General features: G+C 48.4%; 2 protein-coding genes across 7 annotated transcripts in view; both read left to right on the forward strand.

Moving 5' to 3' along the window:
- Nucleotides 1-2,998: 2,998 nt before the first annotated feature.
- On the forward strand, nucleotides 2,999-13,985 carry FAM53C (family with sequence similarity 53 member C). 5 transcript variants are annotated; one of them, XM_019661824.1, is made up of 6 exons: nucleotides 3,604-3,771; nucleotides 5,286-5,583; nucleotides 6,640-6,869; nucleotides 7,268-7,325; nucleotides 9,028-9,812; nucleotides 10,942-13,985. In XM_019661824.1, the coding sequence occupies exons 3-6, from the start codon at nucleotides 6,792-6,794 to the stop codon at nucleotides 11,197-11,199; spliced, it is 1,179 nt and encodes a 392-aa protein (XP_019517369.1). In that variant the 5' UTR covers nucleotides 3,604-3,771; nucleotides 5,286-5,583; nucleotides 6,640-6,791; the 3' UTR covers nucleotides 11,200-13,985. The 5 variants fall into 5 exon arrangements, with proteins under 5 accessions (XP_019517390.1, XP_019517360.1, XP_019517398.1 ...); XM_019661835.1 differs by having other exon boundaries at nucleotides 5,519-5,583; XM_019661845.1 differs by lacking the exons at nucleotides 3,604-3,771; nucleotides 5,286-5,583 and adding an exon at nucleotides 2,999-3,316.
- A 2,904-nt stretch (nucleotides 13,986-16,889) lies between these two features.
- Nucleotides 16,890-20,916, forward strand: part of KDM3B (lysine demethylase 3B) — a 59,781-nt gene continuing 55,754 nt past the window's right edge. The window contains exon 1 of one of the 2 annotated variants that reach the window (XM_019661864.1): nucleotides 16,890-17,291. In XM_019661864.1, coding sequence (XP_019517409.1) covers nucleotides 17,088-17,291 — 204 coding nt within the window. In that variant the 5' untranslated portion in view covers nucleotides 16,890-17,087. The remainder of the gene's footprint in view (nucleotides 17,292-20,916) is intronic. The other variant, XM_019661870.1, reaches the window with a different exon arrangement.

Genomic DNA, 20,916 nt, shown 5'->3' on the forward strand with positions numbered 1-20,916 from the left:
GCGCAGCATCACCGGCCCTCATATGTAGGATCCGAACCTAGGCCCTGCTTGCTCAGAGCTGGCTTTCCAAGCCAACTCCTAACCAACACCCCACTTGGCCGGCCCCAGAAATACAACCTTTATCTGGTATCAGGGTCTTGGTGGTTGGTGGTAGTGGCTGAGAGGTGCAGTGTAGTCAGCTGGATTTTGTCCTAACACAGATTCATCTGTAGAATCTGCCTCCCCAGGAAGGAGGTGTGTGAAGAGTCTTTGTCGTCTAGGATAGAGATGGTGAGTGTGGGAGTCAGCACAGAGCCCTACCATGCCAGGTGAGTGAAAATTAGGCTGGGGATTAAGGGAGGGTGGGATGAGTTGGTTTCTGCTTTGATAACTATAATCACACTTCATGGAGCCACTATATACTTCTCTGCAGGTGGGAGGTAGAGACAGATGAAATTGTCCTACAGCGGCGGCAAAAGCAGATAGATTATGGCAAGTGTACGCCTGGCTACCAGTGCTTTCTGCAGCAGGTCCCCAAGTGAGTGCCGTTGTGCATAGTCACAATAAGAGTGTCAATCAAGTGGCTTTGGTTCAATGTCAGGTGATGGAAAGATACTAGAGTCTGAGTGCTCTCACAAAGTTGCAGCATTACTAAAATGAATTCTCCTGCAATGTAGCCTCCAAATTAAGTTTCTAAGATTTTTTTCAAATGGAACAAGTCATACTTGGCACGAAGACTTTTTTTTAAAGTCTATCTTTAAAAAAAAAACTATCCACGTTTGCTAATGAATATTTTTTCTTTTCAACCATTTTACCTCATGCCTCCAGCTGATTGGCCAATTGCAACATACTTGCCCAATTACATGTAAATTTACATGCATACATACAAACTAAATGTATGAAAAGGTAGAATGTATTTGAACAGGATGTTAAATACTGTCCTTTATATCTATCTTGACTTCTGAGGGAATTGAAATATCTAATTTACCATTTCCAGGAGAAAGAATATTAGGGAGTTAAGACGGTGATGTTTAATCTGATTTGAAGGTTTATTTTTTTCTGTTGGATCAAGGGAATTGATCATACCTTATTCTCAGAGACTCCTTAACGAGTCTCCTGTTTCACTGTGATAAGCAGTGAGCCGTGCCCCTTCACCTTGACCTCATTCTGACACATTTGTCATTGCCAGGACACAGCGACAGCCAGGACTTCACCCTCAAACACCAAACAAAAACAGGAGGTACAGCCGCCGCTCCTGGGATGCCCAGATCAGGCAGTGGAGAAGAGCCCTACATTCCTGGGATCCCCCCAGCCAGCCTTTGCAGGGCAGGGGGTCTAAGGGGTGTGTGCACTATTCTTGGCTCCTTTCTTGAGTGGTGGACTGAGTCCTACCTCTTTCCGACTTTGCAGAAATTTAGCTTTCACTGGCTGTAAAAGGAGAGTCTGAATGAGGTGTATGTTTCTCTGACTCTGCTGCCTTCCCAGGCAGGGAATGGAGAGTCTCTTAGAGCCAATGGATTCATCCCCTTTGAATAACCTCCTGGATGACTGGCTCCAACCCCTGGAGACCTCAGAGAATCTGGATGGAGACCAGAGGGAGCCCAGGTAGTATCCTCTGCTGAAATCCATTAAAGCAGGGTCAGGGATGAGGTCTGGTCCATGAGGTCACAATTAAGATAGGCTTCAAGGTAGTAGTCCAAGAACAAAAGGAAAATGGGGCAGCAGGAAAAAATAGCATGGCATGAATAAAAAACTTGAGAAAAGTGACATAAGTAGATTTAATTATAGATAGCAATGGGGGGGAGTTGGGCTGCACTGGGGGCTATTTTATACTTGATGAAAGATGTGTAAGTTTCCTTTGAAATGAGGCCTGAAACTTGACTTGCAGGGTTTGTTATTTTTTAACTATCTCAATTTCTTTCAACGTTTTGCAACTGAGCCAGTGCTAACTTCTTATACTCAATCGTTTAAGTTTAGTAAGTATGGTTACTAATAATAAAAAGGGGGATCACCTAGTGGTGAAGACCAAGGGCTTTAGAGCCTCAGATTGCTTTTTTAAAAAATACTACCTTTGTCCACCATATGGGCAGTCACTTAAACTCTACAGTCATTTCATCTGTCAAATAAGGAGATTTTTGTCTCATTTGACGATTGTAAGCAAAAATGAGCATGCATATTTAAAGTGCCTGGCACATAATAAGTGCTTTACAATAGCAATTATTGGAAACCATGTCTCCGGTAACTTCATGGCCCCTACCCCTGCTCCTTCTTTTGCCAAGGGGAAATGTGCAGGCAAGGAAATGTGAATGAAGTACATCTTCCCTTCATCTCCATTTTCTTAAGCATCTCACTTTCCCTCTTCTTTTCCAGTTTGCAGACTTGCTGGCTCCTGCCTCCTCCCTTCCCTGGCTGTGAAGAAGATTCCCACCACTGGTTCTACTTTCTAGCTGATCACAGTTATTTATCTGTCCCAGACTTGAATGGGGCACAGAATATTTAAGGAAAACAGATGTCTTTCAGGGGCCCTGTTGCTAAGTGTAATAGTGAGGGTTTATTTGCAATACTGCTACTTTCCAATCGATTAAAAAAGAAATCTAAAATCCTGCCCTACAAAGCGATCACAGCACCAAGGCATTGTTTAAAACCTCTCCTTTTCCCATCTTTTTGCGTGTCTCTCTAAATCTTCTTTGATAGCTGAGACTCAAATTTACATAAGGACCAGAAGCCATTTAGCTGTTCCCCAACCTCTTCACCTACGAACGACTACATCTAGTCTCTTTAGAAAGAACTTAAACTTTGGCTGAGATGGGAGGTGGTGGCAATGGTGGAGATTTAATAAAAGGTGGTTTCCTCTTCCTGAAGAGGAAATATAGCAACATCAACATCTTTTCCCCATCTGCCTGTTTTCCTCTCTCCCTGTCTTAAGGAAAGTGGTCCAGCTGTAACCACCATACTCCCCCCACCCCCCACGCGAGCTACTGAACCGCCTATGATGTCATAATCACAATCCCATTACCTCATCCTGTTGGGAGGGGGTGGGTGCGTAGAGGGAGGAGAAGGAGTGAACAGCCCTGGGCCCTCCTCAGCTTTACTGTATTTTGGGTAAGGGCTAATTACAGAACTAAATGGGAACGGCCCCGCAACTGTTATAAATCCTGGATTTATAAGGTTTGAGCCGATCCGGCCACTAAAAGAGGGGCTCCTAGGACTCGGAACAGGCCCTAATCGGGGCTTGGACTACACTTCCCAGAATCCTTCACGTCGCGGACGGGTCCTCTGCTGGGGTAAGGGGGATTCCTTCAGAGAGGTGGCCCTAGAAAGCGGGACCGGAGAGCAGGTGAGAAGAACCTTGGCTAATTGTAGTACGCGTCCAGAACCGATTAAGGGGCTGCACTTGGGCCGATGTAGGAATGGAGGGTGGGGGCTAGGGCATTGTTTACCTTCGTCTGACACGGCCTCCCCCGCGGGCTTCGAGGTATGCTTCCAACTGGGCCGGTCCACCTCCTGCAATATTTCGGAGGGGGTGACTCGATAATGAGGAAACCGCCCTCATCCCTAAATCAAGAAGCTGGGCTCGTTCCTGACAGCGCTATCTAAGTAAGACTTTGACAGAGAAAGAACGCGGGTCTCGAGCCTCCCGGGGTGGTACAAGAGAACTCTGTGAATCGGAGCGATCCCCCCACTCTCCTCAGAGGCCTGTTGGTTCGCGCTGGCGCCTTTTAAGGGCACCGTGGGGCTAACGGAGCGCTCAGAGCTGCTCCGGCCGCGGCCCTGGGACCTCGAGTAGCCGCGGTAGGTGGCAGAGGGCAGGTGGCGCTGGGGCCTCGGGGCGGGCACCTCGGCCGTCCGTCCCTCCTTCCCCTCCCCCAGCCCGGCCGCCCGCGCCGCACGGCCTCGCTAGCCGCCTCCGCGGGGAGAGCACGGGACCCGGTGGGGGAGGGGGTGGCGGAGTGCTAAGTCCCAGACCTTCTCCATCCCCCGAGTCCTGACTTCGCTTCTCGCGGCCAGATGATGGAAGCTGATAGGGAAGAGGCGAGCGACACCCCCTTGAGCGAACCCTGGCGCGCCCCCCCACCCCCCACCCCCCGTGGCCAGCGGACGCCCCGTGCCCCACCCCGCGGGGACAGGCAGGGCAACCGAGGGAGAGGTTTACGATTGGAGGGGGGCCTAGCCTTTTGCTTCTTCATCAGGGTGGGGGGAGGGGTGCTCCCCACTTGTTACCCCATCTCCACCAGGGCCATATGGGGGAAGAGCAGTCAAGTCCCCACTTACCTGTTCGTGCACCTCCCTGCTTCCCTCATGTTTTTTCATTCTCCCCCAGAGGTGTGGGGCTGGGACCTGGGGGAAGGTTCCCAGGGGATTTGTGACTCTCCTCCCCCTTGGCCTGACTTGATCCTACCTTCTCCAGGTTTCAGCACAACCTCAGCATCCCTGAAACCCGAATGTCAGGGGTTACTGCCATCCAATGGGGTGGGGGTCCAATCTTTATTTTAGGAGGCCAGTGGTGGAGGGAAAGCCTGGATTGAGAGTTGGGCCTGGTGGGGTTGTGGGGAGGGCCTAGCGGCCTGCTGCTCTGTAAAGGGTTCAGCCCCATGCCAGTTAAGCTGAGAAGTTTTAACTTGTTTAGTGAACGTTCAGGGCTGTCTCTACCCCTCAGATATACAAAATGGAAGGGGAAGGAAGGCGGCAAGAGAGGGCTTCTTACACTTTTTTCTATGCCTGCCTGAGAAAGAGGAGGCCCCTCGCGGAGCTGGTTTGCCTTCTTTTGTGTCCTGGTTTGATTCCTTATGGCTTCCGTTCTGTTCCCCCTCTCAGCCTGGCCTGTTTTAGGAAACTCTGGCTGAGAGTATCAGTTGCGTGGTGGTAGTTGCATTGTTCCAATTACCGCCGTGTGTGTGGCCACATCCCAACAATTAAAATGCAGAAAAACACGAAATCACTCTCTTCACTTGATCCCAGAGAGGGCTGGGAGTTTGCTGTTTGGCCAAATGCCTCATGAAAAGCTTGAAAGAGTTTTGCTTCACTCTCTGCTCCTCATGGCTGGTCAGTCTGAGGCCTGAGGTCTCTGGGGTAAAAGCCTGCAGTTAGGTTCCCTCTCTGGTTGATCTTTGAGGGCAGAGTTAAGAAACCAAGAGCAGAAGTGATATAAGCTTTAGCTTCTTCCACAAGAGCATAGGGGAAGCAGCTGAAGGGAGCTCTCAGGAAGCTGGAACTTTGTTCAGGGTTGTAATAATTATGCATGAAAATAATAGTTAACTATAATGATGATTGACTTCTCCCACATCTTTCTTCCCCCAAACTCCAAGTACATCCACGTGTATTTCTTTGATTCCTTGTGGACTGCTTCCTCTGAGGTAGGATTGGGGTGGAGATGAGTCGCTCTCTTTTGCAACAGTAGAAAGTGATCTGCCCCCAAGGTCACAGAAGAGCCCTTTAGGGTTTCTCTTGGTGTGCTGGTGACATCCAACCAAATAGATAAACCCAACTGCCTTCTTCGTCTTAATGATATCATCACTTACGGCCTTCTGAGACTTTGTAGAGCAACAAATGGGAAGGGTGAGGAACAACAGCCTATGTGGACTCCTGGTTTGTACAGACCAGATGGTATGCTTTTTACATTTTGATATTTCGTGTTATATGTTGTCCCTGTGACAGATTAAGATGATTCTGCCTGTTTTACATGTGGGTCAGTTGGGACCAAGAAAGGTAAAATGATTTGCCAAAACTGCCACAGCAAATTGGATCAAGATTTAGATTTCTTGATAGTTCTCTACTAGCGAGTGCTACCTGTACCCTCTGGAGAGCTGTCTGTCTGCTGGTCATTTCTGGGACTAGGCAGAATAGTATGGAGATGCTAGGTTACCCTCTCCTCCTCCCTTGAGCAAGGCTCCTCAGGCAGTTGTGTGGGCTTGAAGCCTGTTCTCTGATAGAATTAGTGTGCTTCTACCAAAATTCACCTGAGAAAGAGTCTTGATGAATTGTTTTCGTGGTCTTTGAGTCAGGTCAAGGTAAAAACTTAGTTGAATGAAATCATAGAGTTGTTGTTTTTAACAACTGTAGAGTTGAAGTGTAGTTGGAATTACCCTGGTACCTTTTCCTTATTGTCTCATTTTATAAGAGCATATATACAGTAGCTGTTAGAAAACTGTAATACATCAGCTGGTCAGGCTAAGGAAGAACTTAAAATCTTCTTTACTCTGATTGGTCCGAAGCAGAAAGTCATTCCTTGCTGCTCCTCTCTTGTTCCCTATTATTTCTGTAGTTTAGGAAAAGGGTACCTCTCTTTGCTTTTGACTGGAAAATAAAAATATTGGGCTAATCAGGATGGAAGTAACCATTTGGGCATTGCTTTCACTTGAGCTGTTTTCTAAGTGGTGCTGGTATTCTGGGTAGACAGCAGAGCATGAACCAGGTTAGGAGCGGCAAATAGGTTTCAACTTGCTTGCCAACTCCAGTTCATTTTTCTGGATATTTGGAGTGCCAAGTTTAGAATGTGTCTAAGGCTGTGTTGAGGCTTAGCAGGAAAGAGCTGTGATCAATTAATGATGTCTGCCAGAGGCCTGGCGTAGGGATGGTGTGGTATGTGTGCCATGCATTTTCCACCTCTGGACCAGGTACATCTCTAATATCACTTGGGGCTGGTCCCTCTGTAATTGGCAGACTCAGCAGGCATGACTGGAGAGGGAAGTCCCAATGGTGCTAGAATGGTGCTGCAGTGGCAGAAGACGGCTCACGAGTGAGTTCTGGAAGAACGACAGGGAAGACATCCATCATTTGCTCCAAAGTGTGCAAGTCAAATCCTGGGGAGAATCATGATAACCCTGATCACTGAGCAGCTACAGAAGCAGACTCTGGATGAGCTGAAATGCACACGCTTCAGCATCAGTCTGGTAAAAGACCAGTCTTCCTGCTTCTCCACCACCCCATCCCCCTTTTTTCTGAGGCTGTTTGTTGCTACCATTTCACCCTTGTCCTGTGCTATATGAGTTATGGTACTTGTACTGGAAGAGCCCACTAAAAGCTCAAAGCCCAGCCCAAAAGGAAGGGGGCAGGGATTTTTCCACAGGTAGAGCAAGGACACCAGAACTTGGGTGGAGAAGGGTTTGAGATGTTGGAAAATGTGGAATATTTTTTTTACTCACTAACTTCAGGAAGACAAGAAGAAGAGAATGCTTAAGAGTCCCTAACATCCCGATAGCCCAGGAATTGCAGGGGTGAGCTGAACAGGGCTTCCTGGAACTCTGTGTCCTGAAGCTGAATCATGATGGATATTCTCTCTCTCTCTCAGCCTTTGCCTGATCATGCAGACATCTCCAACTGTGGGAACCCTTTCCAGCTTGTGCCTGGTAAGGTGTTGTGTGTGTGTGTGTTTGCATATATGTGTGTATGTCCATGCCTCCATCCACATCTTTCTTTCATTGGTTTCCAGTGTCCAGGACTAGATAGCCTACCTCCACAACTTTCTTGCCAGGGTCACCTTGTAAGATAGGTACTTGTCTCCATTTTACATATTAGTATGTTGCATTATATTTACTTGTTTTATATAGCTGGGTATTATTGCACTGTAGGGATGTACCATAGTTTATGTAACTGATATATTGATGCACATTAGGTTATTTCCAATCTTTTGTTATGACAAAACCATAGTGAATAAATAACCTTGTACATGTCATTTTTCACATGTAAAAATGTATCAGGAATAAATTCCTAGATTATGAATTAATCAAAGGGCCTGATCGTGGGGGCATTTGGGTGGAGACATCACTGGTGCAGAACTAGAACTCTAACCCATGCCGCTAGGCTGCTGTGCAGCTTGTTTTCTGGGATACCTGGCAAAGGAAGTGTGTGGCAAAACCATCTTCATTCAGCCTTTTCCTCTGATTTAGTAAATACTTGCTGAAAGCCAGGTATTTGCTCTAAGTACGGAACAGAACACATGGTCCCTGCCCTCACAGAGATTAGTAAGGGGTAGAACTGTTGATCAAAAATGTCAAGTGTGGTGGGCCAGCCGAGTGGCTCAGTTGGTTAAGAGCTTGCTCAAGAGTTTGAGCTCTGAGCAACAGCTGTTCGAGCCCCGGCCCGAGCTGAGCAGCCGCTGAGCTGCCAACAGGTGGCAGGATGGTTCAGCTTAAAAAAAAAAAAAAAAGTCAAGTGTGGGTGTTCTCCATCATCAAGTCTGACTTCATATACTTGCCACATGCTCCAGATACCTAGCCCCTGTAGAATTCCAGCCAGTAGCCAGAGGAGCCTGGAGTAGGCCCTTTGTCCCTTGATGAGCTGGCGCCCAAAAGTCAGAGTTTTGTCAGAATGCAGTGAGGGCCATTCCTTTTAGTCCATTTCCCCTTCCACCCCTCGGTCTCCTAATCTGTTTGAATTTCAGAGCAGGCCTAGGGGAATGGAATGGAATCAACGTACACGGGTAGCCAGACACAGGAACATGAATGACATAAAGTCTTAGGGTTTCCCAAGCATGCTCCACCGTCAAAAGGCCTTCTGCACCCTATTTGCCCTTCCTAGGAATGAAACGGATCTCTTACCTGCATGATTACCTCTTACTCCCTGGCGGCCCTAACTCCTGTCTTGGTGCTGTTGACGCATGGGCAGGGGAAAGGCTAAGGAAGGAGAGTATTGGCCTGCCTCTCACAACCTGGGGCTAGGGGTTTGGGGAGCAAAGCAGGAGTAGGTTGAGTGGAGTGTGGGATGAGCAGGACACACATGTTTCTCTTGACTTGCTTTAACTTTGAGAGGGAGTGGCAGGCAGTATGAGATTATATTTTCAATTTCACGTGGTTCTTCATAATGGAAACAGAATAGCGTAGTGGTTAAAGGACCTAGCATCAGACAGACCAGATGGAATCCTGCTTTGGTCATTTGATTGCTCCATGACTTTGGGCAAGTTACTGAACTTCTCTCATCTGTGAAATGAGATAATAGTACCTACCTTGTGAGGTTTTTGGGAAACCTCACATGAAGTGTTCACTACATTGTGGAGTACATAGTAAGCCCTTAAAAATCATTAATATTATTTTTATTATAAATGCTTTCCAGAAGGTGCTTCCTGGAGGGGCCTGCCTGGCTGTTCCTGTGCTGAGTTCCAGGACAGCCTCAACCTCAGCTACCATCCCTCAGGCTTGAGCCTGCACCTCAGACCACCCAGCCGGGGAAGTTCCCCACCGGAGCAGCCCCTCTCCCAAGTCCTAAGCCCTGAGCCCCCAGACCCAGAGAAACTTCCTGTGCCCCCCGCCCCTCCATCCAAGAGGCACTGCCGCTCACTCTCAGTGCCCGTGGACCTGTCTCGCTGGCAGCCGGTGTGGCGGCCTGCCCCCTCCAAGCTGTGGACTCCCATCAAGCACCGGGGCAGCGGTGGAGGGGGTGGGCCGCAGGTGCCTCACCAGAGCCCCCCGAAGCGGGTCTCCAGCCTCAGGTTCCTCCAAGCTCCCAGTGCCTCTTCTCAATGTGCCCCAGCCCACAGACCCTACAGCCCCCCTTTCTTCAGCCTGGCCCTGGCCCAAGAATCCTCTCGACCCTGTGCTGCCTCCCCACAAAGTGGCTCCTGGGAGAGTGATGCTGAGTCCCTGTCACCTTGCCCACCCCAGCGCCGCTTTTCCCTGTCACCCAGCCTGGGCCCGCAGGCAAGCCGCTTCTTGCCCTCTGCACGGAGCTCCCCCGCATCCTCCCCAGAACTGCCCTGGCGACCTCGAGGCCTCCGCAACCTTCCCCGAAGCCGCTCACAGCCTTGCGATCTGGATGCCCGCAAAGCTGGAGTCAAGCGGCGCCACGAGGAGGACCCCCGGCGGCTGCGGCCTTCCTTGGACTTTGACAAGATGAATCAGGTACGACCAGCAGAACTAGGGAATCTTGGATGGGACTGCGGGGACCCTGTTCTGTCTTTTGCTTTGAAGCTGGCCTAGTTCCATGCCCTCCTGGCAGGGCCTCCCTTGGAGTCCTTTTCTGGCTGAGCTTTTGCTAGAGTGATCCACCATCCCAGTTTTCCCAGAACTGTCCCGGTTTTAGCACTGAACGTCCCATGTTCTATGCAACTCCTCAGTCAGGAGGGTTCCACAGAAACTGGGGTGAAACCAATGTTAAACCTACCAACAGGGATCCCACGTTGTCCTGCTGGAGGCAATTTCCCTCCTCTCTGAGAATGCATAAGCCACAAAAGTGCCATCATCAGTGCCCCGCCTCCTCCTTGTGCACCAGTCTTACTTTGCCACTTGTCCTTCACTGCTTTAAGCGGGTCTGTGAGAGCTGAAAACGGGCTGCTGCAACATTCATCTGTTCAGCAAATGTTTTTTGTCTTGCCAGCGTGAGGGCAGTTGTATGCACTTGCCCACTTTTTCATATTCTTCCTTCTAGACACTGGGTCACAAACCTCTTTGAGAACTTACGCACTTATTGAGAGTCACTTGTCCAACCAGTCAGCAAACATTTATGTATTTTTAAAAATTTTGTTGGGGTACAGCCATGGTCATTGGTTACGCATTGCTTTCATGCTACAATGGCATAGTTGACTCTTTCTAGGAAGGGCGCAGCTCACAGTGGCCCATGCGGGGATGGAACCAGCAACCTTCGTGTTATCACCACCACGCTCTAACCAACTGAGCTAACTGGTCACCCCCAGCAAATATTTATTGAATACCTACTATGTACCAGGCTCTGACTAGGCCCTGGAAGTATGGTAGTTAAACAAGCAGATGATACTTTTGCCCATGTGAAGGTTATAAATGAACTTCTAGTCTTGAATCTGATAGAAACTCTGGGCCATTTCCTCAAAGAAATGTACGTGTATACTAAATTTTCCAAATTTTCTCAGGGAGTTCACAAACCTCACCCTAAAGCTGAGGACTCCTGCCTTTGAGGGCATGTAAGAGGGATGCTTTGAAATACAGCTTGGGCCAGGGTGCTCTAGGACGTTTAGTATCTTCCTTTGCGTTGTTAACTTTGTTGTTTGTTTGACAGAAACCGTACTCAGGAGGTGTCTGTCTCCAAGAAACAGCCCGGGAAGGCAGCAGCATCTCTCCGCCGTGGTTCATGGCCTGTAGCCCCCCGCCCCTCTCTGCTTCCTGCAGCCCCGTTGGGGGTTCCTCCCAGGTGCTGAGTGAAAGCGAAGAGGAGGAGGAGGGGGCCGTGCGGTGGGGGCGGCAGGCGCTGAGCAAGCGGACACTGTGCCAGCAGGACTTTGGGGACCTGGACTTGAATCTGATTGAGGAGAACTAAAACTGAGAGGCTACTTCCTGGGGCCACACAAACTGACTCTCTTATGGCTACTAACAAGTGTCGAGGCCCCAAGCCCGGGGGCCCAGCCTGGGAATGGGGGTGAGTGGAGGGCTCCGACTCAGGGCAGCCGGAAATCTTCTCGCTCCAGGAAGCTCGACCATGCCGAGAGACTGGCCGGGACAAGATAAACGGAGCTGGTGGCGGGAGGGACATCCCCAGAGCAGACCCTTCCCATGGCGGCCCTGAGTGTGAGTATCCCTGCCACCGAGAAAGCAATGGGCAGGGAAGGAAGGGGTCTGCTGACCCCAGCTCGGGGAATTTCACTAGCCCCTTTGCTTCAAAGGGCACTTGTGTCTTAGAATTTGGCCAGGGTGGGGGGTGCATTCAGCCTCCTCGAAGAAATTGTGTGAGAGTGTGTGTGTGCATGGGAGTACACTTGAAAGATGTGTCTGTGAAGCCTTAGAGAAGGAAGGCAGTTGCTCCTTAACAGCAGAGCACCATAATACCCCCAGGATCTTGGGTTTTCACGGGACAAGTGGGCTTGTTCAAGGAGTTAGAAGGAGGGCACCAAGTTTTTCTTTTTTTCTAAGTAGCTCTGGAACCAGGCTTAGAATACATAGGCGCCATTGGCTCTGCCAAGGATTCTGTTTGGGGGTACAGGGTCTTTTAAGTGCTGTGACCTCAGGCCCACCCCCTCCTCTAGATAGATTTAGTATTGGGACTGGAGAGGGCTCTCCACATTGATTCTGAGCTGGCCTTTTTTTCTCATCAGATTGCCTAAATTGTGTACAGCCTGCCTCTCTCACTCTCTAAGTAGATGCAAGCACATGTGGGTAACTGAGGCAGGGTTGAAGGGCTCCATCTCTCTCTTTAGTGACGGGACCTTTCTCCCCTTAACCTTCTGACCTTCGAGGGTCAAGAACAAGGAAGGAAGGCCCTTTATTGCCCCCCAGCATCTACTGAGGTCAACCTGCAGCAGGAGAAGTGGCATTTAGGCCCCAACAGGCGTGGGTGAGCTTACCCCCCAGCCCTGCCCTTTGGAAGCTGACTGGAGGGAAACCTGTTGTTATAAGATCCAGGCCTAGCCTCTTTTCTGAGCTGCTTGAGAAAAGAGGAAGGGGATGTCAGCATTTACTAGTTTGCTTGTCTTCCACTCCTGCCAGGAAATGTTTATTTGCCTCTAATTAGCCCTGAGAGACCTCCGCGAGGTTGGGGCTCACTGAGGGATTGGCTGAGGATGTGTAAAGCTAAGGCTGTGAGAAGCAGCTGGGAGTTTGTTGTTGGTGTTGGATTGAATTTCCTTTTTTGTTTCTCACCCACAACCTGAGTCAGGGCAGCAGGTCCCAGTGGCCACAGTGGTAGGTGTAAGGACTGCGGGAGCCTGGGTAGGGCTGGCACCAGTGGAGATGCATACTGCAGCTGCCGCCACGATAGCTTGTAAGGCTTTGCCCGCTTTGGTTAGAGCCTGCATGAACGAATTGGACCTGCCCTTCCTGTTTATTGGAAGAAGGGCATTTTCTCTTCAATTTCTAGGGTGTCTTGGGACCCAATTTCTCATGTTAGAGAAGGAGACTAAAGTTTTGTTTCTTCCTCATGGAATTGAACCTGTCATTTTCTGGGTCTCCCACTTTCGGATAGAAGCAGCAACGAGGCTCCAGCCTCACCTGCAGTCCAGAGGAGGTGGTCATTTCTTCTCAAGCCTCTGGCCCTCAGAGGTTCTACCCTCCCAGGGCTCCTCCCTTTCTGCTAGTTACCATGTGCTACCAGTGAGCTACCAGGTCTCTAGGGGCCTTAGAGAGGCTCTCTGGAGAATCCAGGGAAACTGTGAGCCCAGGAGTTGCCCATCCTTGGTTTTCTCCCGCCCCTGGCTCTTCTCCCTCTTTAGGCCATAAATTCCCTGGTGCCAGCTTATTTTCCTCCTGGGGCATTCTCATCCCTGGGTTATCTGCTGCAGATTGGCTATGCCAGCTACCAAGATTGGCTATGCCAGCTACCAATAGGCCACTGGCAGTGCCAGTGGGCTCTCTGCAGGTCCTATGCTGAAGAAATGAGGGCAGTAGTTCTGCCTCCACCCTGGCTTCCCCAAAGACCTAGGGCACCATCCTTAGGTGAGAAGGTCTACAGATAACCATATTTGAATTCCATTACTTTCTAAGATCTGGAAAGTTAAAACTAGCTGGAACTATCATCTTGCTTCTCAATCTAAGCACCCATGACCCTGGGACAAGCCTTTTCAAGAAGTGGTTCATTTTGCTTTACACAATAGATCTGTTCCAACAGTTCTGTGTAAACCAAATGCTATTTTTCAATGCATTTGGACTGCTGACCATTAAAAGCAGCGTGTGATTGCTTCTTTTGTAAAGCAAGCAACCTCCCTCTCTACTTTAGCTGTTTGACTTTTTGGATTTTCACATATTGGGCTTACCCAGAGTGGAGCACACCTCTACAGGGCTGTGGTTGACGCTGGGTAGACATCTGCATCTGTGTTGTGTGTGTGGTGTGGCTGACCAGTAGGTGAGTATTCCTGCGTGTGTGAGTGAAGCCACTCCCAGGCTGGTGCTCTCCTCCTGTGCCCGGTGACTGCCCAGTGGCAGCTCCAGCTGCCCTTCACTCCCACCTGCTGCCAAAGTCCCTGTGCTAATGGGATTACAAATACAAAAAGTGGAAAAAATTTTTTCGTAAACTTTGTTTTATATTAAAAATCCATAAGTCTGTGTGTGTGTTAAACATGAGGTCCTGCCTCTGTGGCTGTGTTTGAAAAAATAAAGTTTTATTAGAATAATCCATTTTCCCAAGCAACCTTGTGTACTTACAGTGTCTTTTTCCCTTCTCCACAAAGAAAGGTGAGGAAACAGAGAGAAGGCCACTTAACTCTCCCAGCCCCTTCCCCTAAGGCATGGCTGGGCCTTTGCCCTTCCAGGGCAGTCTCTAGTCCCGAGGCTCTTTGCAGCCACAGCAGTCATAGCCTTTCACCCAGGCTTCTGTTAAAACCTTGGCTATTTCTGGCAGTCTGGTTTGGTCTCTGTTTCCTTATACCCGTCTCCTCTTCCCTACTATCACTCTCACTTCCAGCAGGTTGAAGTCAAGTATTAATACATTCTAGCTCCCTCAGAATGCTTGTTGGTGCAGGCAGGGACTTGTCGAGATTGGTCTGTAGGCTTTGGGAAGCGGGGAGAAGGCAGGATGGGAGACTTGACCAGGAATCTTTCTTATTTAAAAGTTTTCACATGTTATGTCCCGGGGAGATGGAGATTAGTCATCAGAAGTTAGATTCCAAAGACCTAGGCAATCTCTCCATCCTAAAAATACTGCCTTTGTAAAATTATCCTACCAGCGAGCTTCTCTTTTGCCCTAGAAGGTGGTATTTTCCCTAATGCTTCCATTTGGAATGTGCATTTGCTGAAAGAAGCTGTGCGGCTCACTCTCTTTAGACCTTTCTAGTTCACCCTTTCTTCTCCCTACGTTAGCATTCTTCCAATGTGTGTGGGTGAAGTGTAGTTGCTTAGAGATCCAGGCAGGAGCCTCTGTCCCTAAGGCATAGCCTTTCTTTACCGGTTTGGTGCTGACTTGCCAGCCGGCAAGAAGAGTCAAGTTGCTTAGCCTCCGTCCCAGTTTCCTGCTTCAAATTGGTGGCACTCATCATTGAATACCAATGAAGTGTGCAAGAGGACAGGATTGGCTTGACTACCTGGTGCAGGAACCTTTGAGGGGAAGAAAATACACTCTAAAAAGAGTGGGAGTTGTCACCTGTCCTGGAAACAAAGGGGAGGGGCTTAGAGGAGGTGGGGCAATGGCATGCGGTTAAAGAAGCTCAGCATTACAGGTTTTTTTCCTTTGAAACTGCGTTTCATTTCACCTGCTGTTTGAGCAGAGGTGAAGTTTAAACATCTAAAATAACTTCCACCCCTTCTTTCTGTTCAGTTTTTTGTTGTTGTTGGGTTTTTCTGCTGTTTATTTTTTGTGAGGCCTAGTGTGATTTCATTTAACATTCCTGAAGTCCTGCTAATGTAGGAAAGAATGTAAACTCCCTGAGGGCAAGGGTTTTGTTTATTCAGTGTTGTGTTCCCAACACTTTGAAAAGTTACTGGTGCATGAAAAAATGCCTGCCATATTTGTTAAATGAATTTCTTATCTTTGCCTTCCAATCCCTGAGTTTAGACACATTTCTGTCTCTGGTACTGGGAAAAGCCAGCTTTGGATACTGGGGCAGTAATTAGAACTTCATATGGGAGAAAATCCCAGTGGTGAATTTCGATAGGCTGCAAGGCAGCTAGGTCCTATAAGAATTCACCCTGATTCCTCTCCTCCCAACTACAACTTACGGACCATGTGCTTTAAGAGGTGTCGCTTAACCCAGGAAAACATTGAGTTTGGCGTCAGGTTGGCTATGGGAAATGGAAATTCCAAGGAATAGGGAGAGAAAAACCCAAGGAAATGTTTACTTGGTGCTCCACAGGGTTGGTTCTAGAATGACTTCCCTATATGTTTTGTAGTTTATTGAAGTCAATAGTTGGTACCCACCCCCCACCTCTGCCCCAGCCTTTGCTGCAAGAAAAGTAGGTCAAGGGTAATACAGACAAAGTTATGGACAGATGACTGGGTAGGCACATAACTCTTGGGAGAAAGAACCAGCTACTGCTCCTTCCTGTTTGTAGGGCAGATCATTGAAAGAAATAGCCACTTTTAGGGTAACAATCATGGATTATTACTAGACCTTTTATCTTTCTACAATAGTTTGTATACTCAATCTCTGCATCCATAAGACCATGGAAACTGTGCTAGTCTTTGACATTACCAACATTAATTATTGAGGTTTCCCATTGCCAGGTATGAAAACAATCTAGGCCAGAAATTCAGTATCTCTCCATCTCTACAGTCCCTTTTCTAATAGGAGCTTTCAGTCTCCCACACCTGTATTAAATGAATTCAGACAGAAGTGGGGGGGTTTCTTTGTCCCCAGCCCCACTATGTCCATGGTGAGATAGGGTGCTGTTGAATCAGAGAAGAATCTATTTTACAGTTGGTCTCTTTCTAACTCTTCTAAAAGTTGAGTTGAGAAACACCTGGACTTAATAACATTGGTAGACTTGGAAAGGGGAAGAAGCGCTATGGGTTTAAGTCAAAATACCAAGATGTTGGAAGCATGTTGGCCTTCAGCCAACGGAAAGACTGGCATTATCACATCTAATGGATGTAACACATTGGTCAATTGGAAAGGAACCTATGAAGTACTGGTAGTATAGAATGGGATGGTACCATGTTATGGGCTAGTTAGAAGAAAGATATTGTGTCCCTTGGACCAATGGGAAGAAAGTTTCTTAAAAGAATGAAAGGGTAGTGCATATTTTCAGGATAGGAAACCAATAGGGCATGGGAGCGCCAACTTCTTAGCTCTAAACATCCGCTGTCTAGGCACGTTGCCGCTCATCCCCCCACCCCAGTAAAAGTATTTAGTGTTCCAGGAGCGTAAGCTAAAGCCTTTGCAGATACGGGACCCCCTGAAGGAAGGTTGGGACCATGATGGTGCCCTGGGGAACTGAAGTACCCGCCCAGTTCTCCACCCCAGCCGAAACTGCAATTCCCCTCCCTAACGCAGGGGGCACTGCAGGCCCCGGGGAGATTGGGGCGGAGCGCTGCGAGGGGCCCGAAGCTGCCGCCCCGCTCCAGAGCGCGGGGGGCGCTGTGCGGGGCCAGGGCTGCGGCTCCGCTCCCGGCCACCGGGGGCGCTGCGCGGCGCCGGTGGTTGGTGGTGGCTGTTGGGGGGGGGGGGGGGGAGCCGCGGCCGCGGGTGGTGCGGAGGGAGGCCTTGCGGGCGGATCGGGCGCTCGGCGGAGAAGGTGGTGGGAGGCGGCGGGCGGGAGCGCGGGTCAGGCCAGCCGGCCCTGGCGATGGCGGACGCAGCGGCCTCCCCGGTGGGCAAGCGGCTGCTGCTTCTGTTCGCGGACACCGCGGCCTCAGCTTCGGCCTCGGTCCCGGCGGCGGCGGCGGCGGCGGCGGCGGCGGGCGGAGATCCGGGGCCTGCGCTGCGCACTCGGGCCTGGCGGGCCGGCACGGTGCGGGCCATGAGCGGGGCGGTGCCCCAGGACCTAGCGGTGAGTGGCGGCCGAGGCGGGCACTCGAGGCCGGGGCTGCGGGGCCTGCGGGCGGCCTCCCCGGGGGCCTTTGTGAGGGGGCGGTGGGGTGAGGGTGACCCAATTCCGCGCCCCCAGATCTCCTCAGCGCCCCCCACCGGCTCCTCGGCACCCCGAGCTCTGACCGGCATGGCTTCCGCGTCGGGGTGTGCGCCCCGGTTTCCCCCGGGGGGCGGCCAGGGCGCCAGAAGCTGCTGCCTCCACCCGGCAGGCCCCGCCTCCTGAGCGACCCTTTTTCAGCTTCCCCCCCCAAACGCTCCCGAACCCTGGGCTCCAGGGCCCCTCAGAGTTTGGCGGGTGCTGCCGCTGTCCTCTGGAAGACGCGGACCTGTAGTCCCCAGGCTCTCCCGGGAGACTTGCGCCCAGTTCCCTTCCTCCCGGAGCCCCGAGTGGGGCGGGAATGTGGGCAGTTGTGGGAGGCACAGAGGCTGCAGTCGGAGCTGCTTGGGGCTTTTTTATCTGGCAGTTACTTCCTCCTTGTCTGAGCCGGGCTCGGCCTGGCGGTCTCCAGAAAGACCAGCTCTCGGGACTCTGTCGGACTCCCTCTCCCTTTGCGCCTCTGGGTGACAGGAGCTGCAGTTGTGACTGTTTTTGATAAGTTTGAGATCGGTCTTAGTAGACGAATGGGGCTGCTGGGTGGTGCTTTTTTGCTCTCGGCTCGGCTACTCCCCTAACCTTGGGAGAGGTTTTGTTTTGAAACTTTGTTGGGTCTTGGCCGCTTTTGGATACTTGCCTTGGTGTATTTTGTGATTAAAGTTGTTCAGTATTAAAACTTAACTAGCATTGGGGACCAGGATGCGTTATTTTTGTTAATGTGACTGCAAAATATCGACTGAGCTTTGGCAAGCCTCTTTAGTTCCTCATTCTGATTGCGACCCTAGCTTTTCTGTTGAGATAAGGCTATGAAAAAACAGGGGGACTCTTTTGGAATGTAATACATCAGGCAGAAAGCAAATTTTCTTGATGAACTTGCTTCTGCAGTTATTTTATTCGCTATAAACAGGAAGGCATTTTGCGAGATTTAATAGCAGTAGTGTAGGTTGCTGTTAGTTTTTCTACCTAGTGAACAGCGGCTGGCTGAGTTCACTTGCTTTGATCTTTCCCCATGCTCCATAAGAAAAGGCTGCTTGGACATTGATGAGACTTCAGTGGGGCGTATTTGTAAAAAGATACCAGGAATATAAGGGTGTGGTGATGATGATGATTAAGGAGATTTGCATTTAAATTCCCCTGTTCTTTCTTTAGAAGATTGCTTTCTAGGGTGGGATGGAGTAGGGGGAGGTGGCTTGAGTCCAGTAATTTACTCTACCTATTTGAATGCAAAACATACTTAAGATCCACCATTATATGCAAACTTAACCAAAGGCCTAGTCTGCCCTAGTTTTTCATTCTGAATTTTCGAGTTGTTTTCTCCATTGGATGAATTGCTAATGAGCTCTGCACCTGAAATGGCTACCCATTCACTTTGCTGTTTGCTGGGTTTCCTAAGGGCAGAGGTTTTTGAAGCTCACTGACATGCTGGACACCTATGCTAAATGCTGAATTAATTTTACTACTGGGCCCATGGAATTGGTTTCTCAAACCAAGTACAAGTTGCAGTGATTCTTCTAAATGAAAGCAAACTGTACATTACAAGTGTGTTGAGGTCTTGCATGGAACTGTATGCATATAGCCAAGGCGCATTTGGGTTTTGAGAATACACTACACTTGTCTTGTACATATAGCTAGGGACATAGGTGAGAAAACAGCCACCACACAAAACTTATAGAGCCTTTAAAATTTTTCACCAGCTTGCAAAACTGCTCAAGAATTGCTGTTGCTATGATGAGGTTCTGTTAATGACAATGAGTAATATAGAATTAGAACTGGCCGTTTGTTTTCCTTTTTCATTAGAGATTTCCTTTGGACCCTAGACATGTGGGCCTTTCCAATTTGTACCACACACGGTAGTAAACACAACCGTCTTCCAATCAAAAGTGTTCTTCCTGTACTCAAGGGTGGAGTTTGCAAGCTGCTGGCCTGTGATTGGACAGATTTTCATTCAGTTATGTTTAAGATGTTTTCAGGCATGCTTGGTTTTGAGTAATGCATAGCAGGGCGCCCCCTGTTAAGGATGAGTAATTGAGGGTTGGATGAATGAGTTTTTGAAGTGATTGAAAACACTTCTCAGTTTTAGGCTCCATTAATATTCTCTTTCTAAATACTTTTTGATTCAGAAATCTTTCAAAATATTGTCCTGATTCATTTAAAGAGCCCCCCCCCCTTTTTTTGGAAAACAGTACCAAAGCCATGTGCTACCTTAAGATGAAATAATGAAAAAAAGGAAAGTCAGGATCCTGTTGATTGGGAGTTTTGTTGATAGGTGAGCATCTTCATCAAAGCTATGCTGACAAATAATTACTAAGTTTTAGATTAAGTAGGAAAACAGCCCTTCCTTCCCCACCTAATGGAAGAGTAGCTTTATTTATGTTGCAAAATAGGCCTGTTTGTTTGTTTGTTTGAAGTGTTGCTGCAAAATTAGTTTAATGGATTTTTATGTGTTTATCTCTAGTTCTTTTCTAACTCTGCCCTCTTTGTGTTCCTGAATCATCTTTGGTCCATATAAATTGCAGCGACTTTGGGACCTTCACAAATGTTGATATTGTTATAGAAGCAAAACTTACATTTTGCATAATGTCAGACAACCGAAAGTATACACAGGAAAAGCCAATAATATCCATCCTTAACCAGCTCTCACTTACCAAAGAAGGCTTTGTTCATCTTTCAAAATTTAAGGACATTCATTCATATACAAAGGGTTGCTTTTTTTTTTTTTAAAGCAAATGACATCATACTGCACAATATTTGCAGCCTGCTTATTTTCTTTTTTCCATTTAACATTATACCATGAGCATTAGTACCTGTAGATCTTTCTCATCCTTTTAGATAACTACATTATATTCCATAGAATGGCTGTACCATAATTTATTCAGTTGTTCCCCCCTTTATTATGGACACTCAAGTTATTTAAAATTTTTTGGCACTACAAACAATGCTGCAGTTAATATACGTGTACATATATGAGTATCTTTATGTAATCATTGTTTTGTTTCTGTGGTTCAGCCATCAAGGAGTGGTGGGATTGTCGGGTTAAGGAGTATATGTATTTTTTTATTTTATTAAGTAACAACAGGTTATTTTCCAATAAGATTATAACATTTAATACTCCCAACAGCAGAGTATGCATGCAGTGCTTGTTTCCCTTCATCCTTGCCATCACTTGTGTCGTTTGTCGTTGTCATTTTTGGCAATCTGATGGGTGAAAAATACTGTCTAGCATTTTCATAACCACTAGTGTTTTTCTATATTTATTGGCCTTTTCCTTATTTATTATTTTTATTGTGAAATACACATTTTTTAGAATTAGTTTCAGCTGTACAACAGAGTGCAATAGTTATACTTTTTACCCCTCGAAGTGACAACCGCCCTCCCCCAATCTGCCACCCCACTGCCCCCCAATATCATACATATCTATTACAATTCCCTTGACTCCACTCCCACACTATATACTCCATGTCCCATGACTCCATATATATATATATATATA

Source organism: Hipposideros armiger, unplaced genomic scaffold, assembly GCF_001890085.2.
Source record: "Hipposideros armiger isolate ML-2016 unplaced genomic scaffold, ASM189008v1 scaffold_11, whole genome shotgun sequence".
In the NCBI taxonomy this organism is placed as follows: Eukaryota; Metazoa; Chordata; class Mammalia; order Chiroptera; family Hipposideridae; genus Hipposideros; species Hipposideros armiger.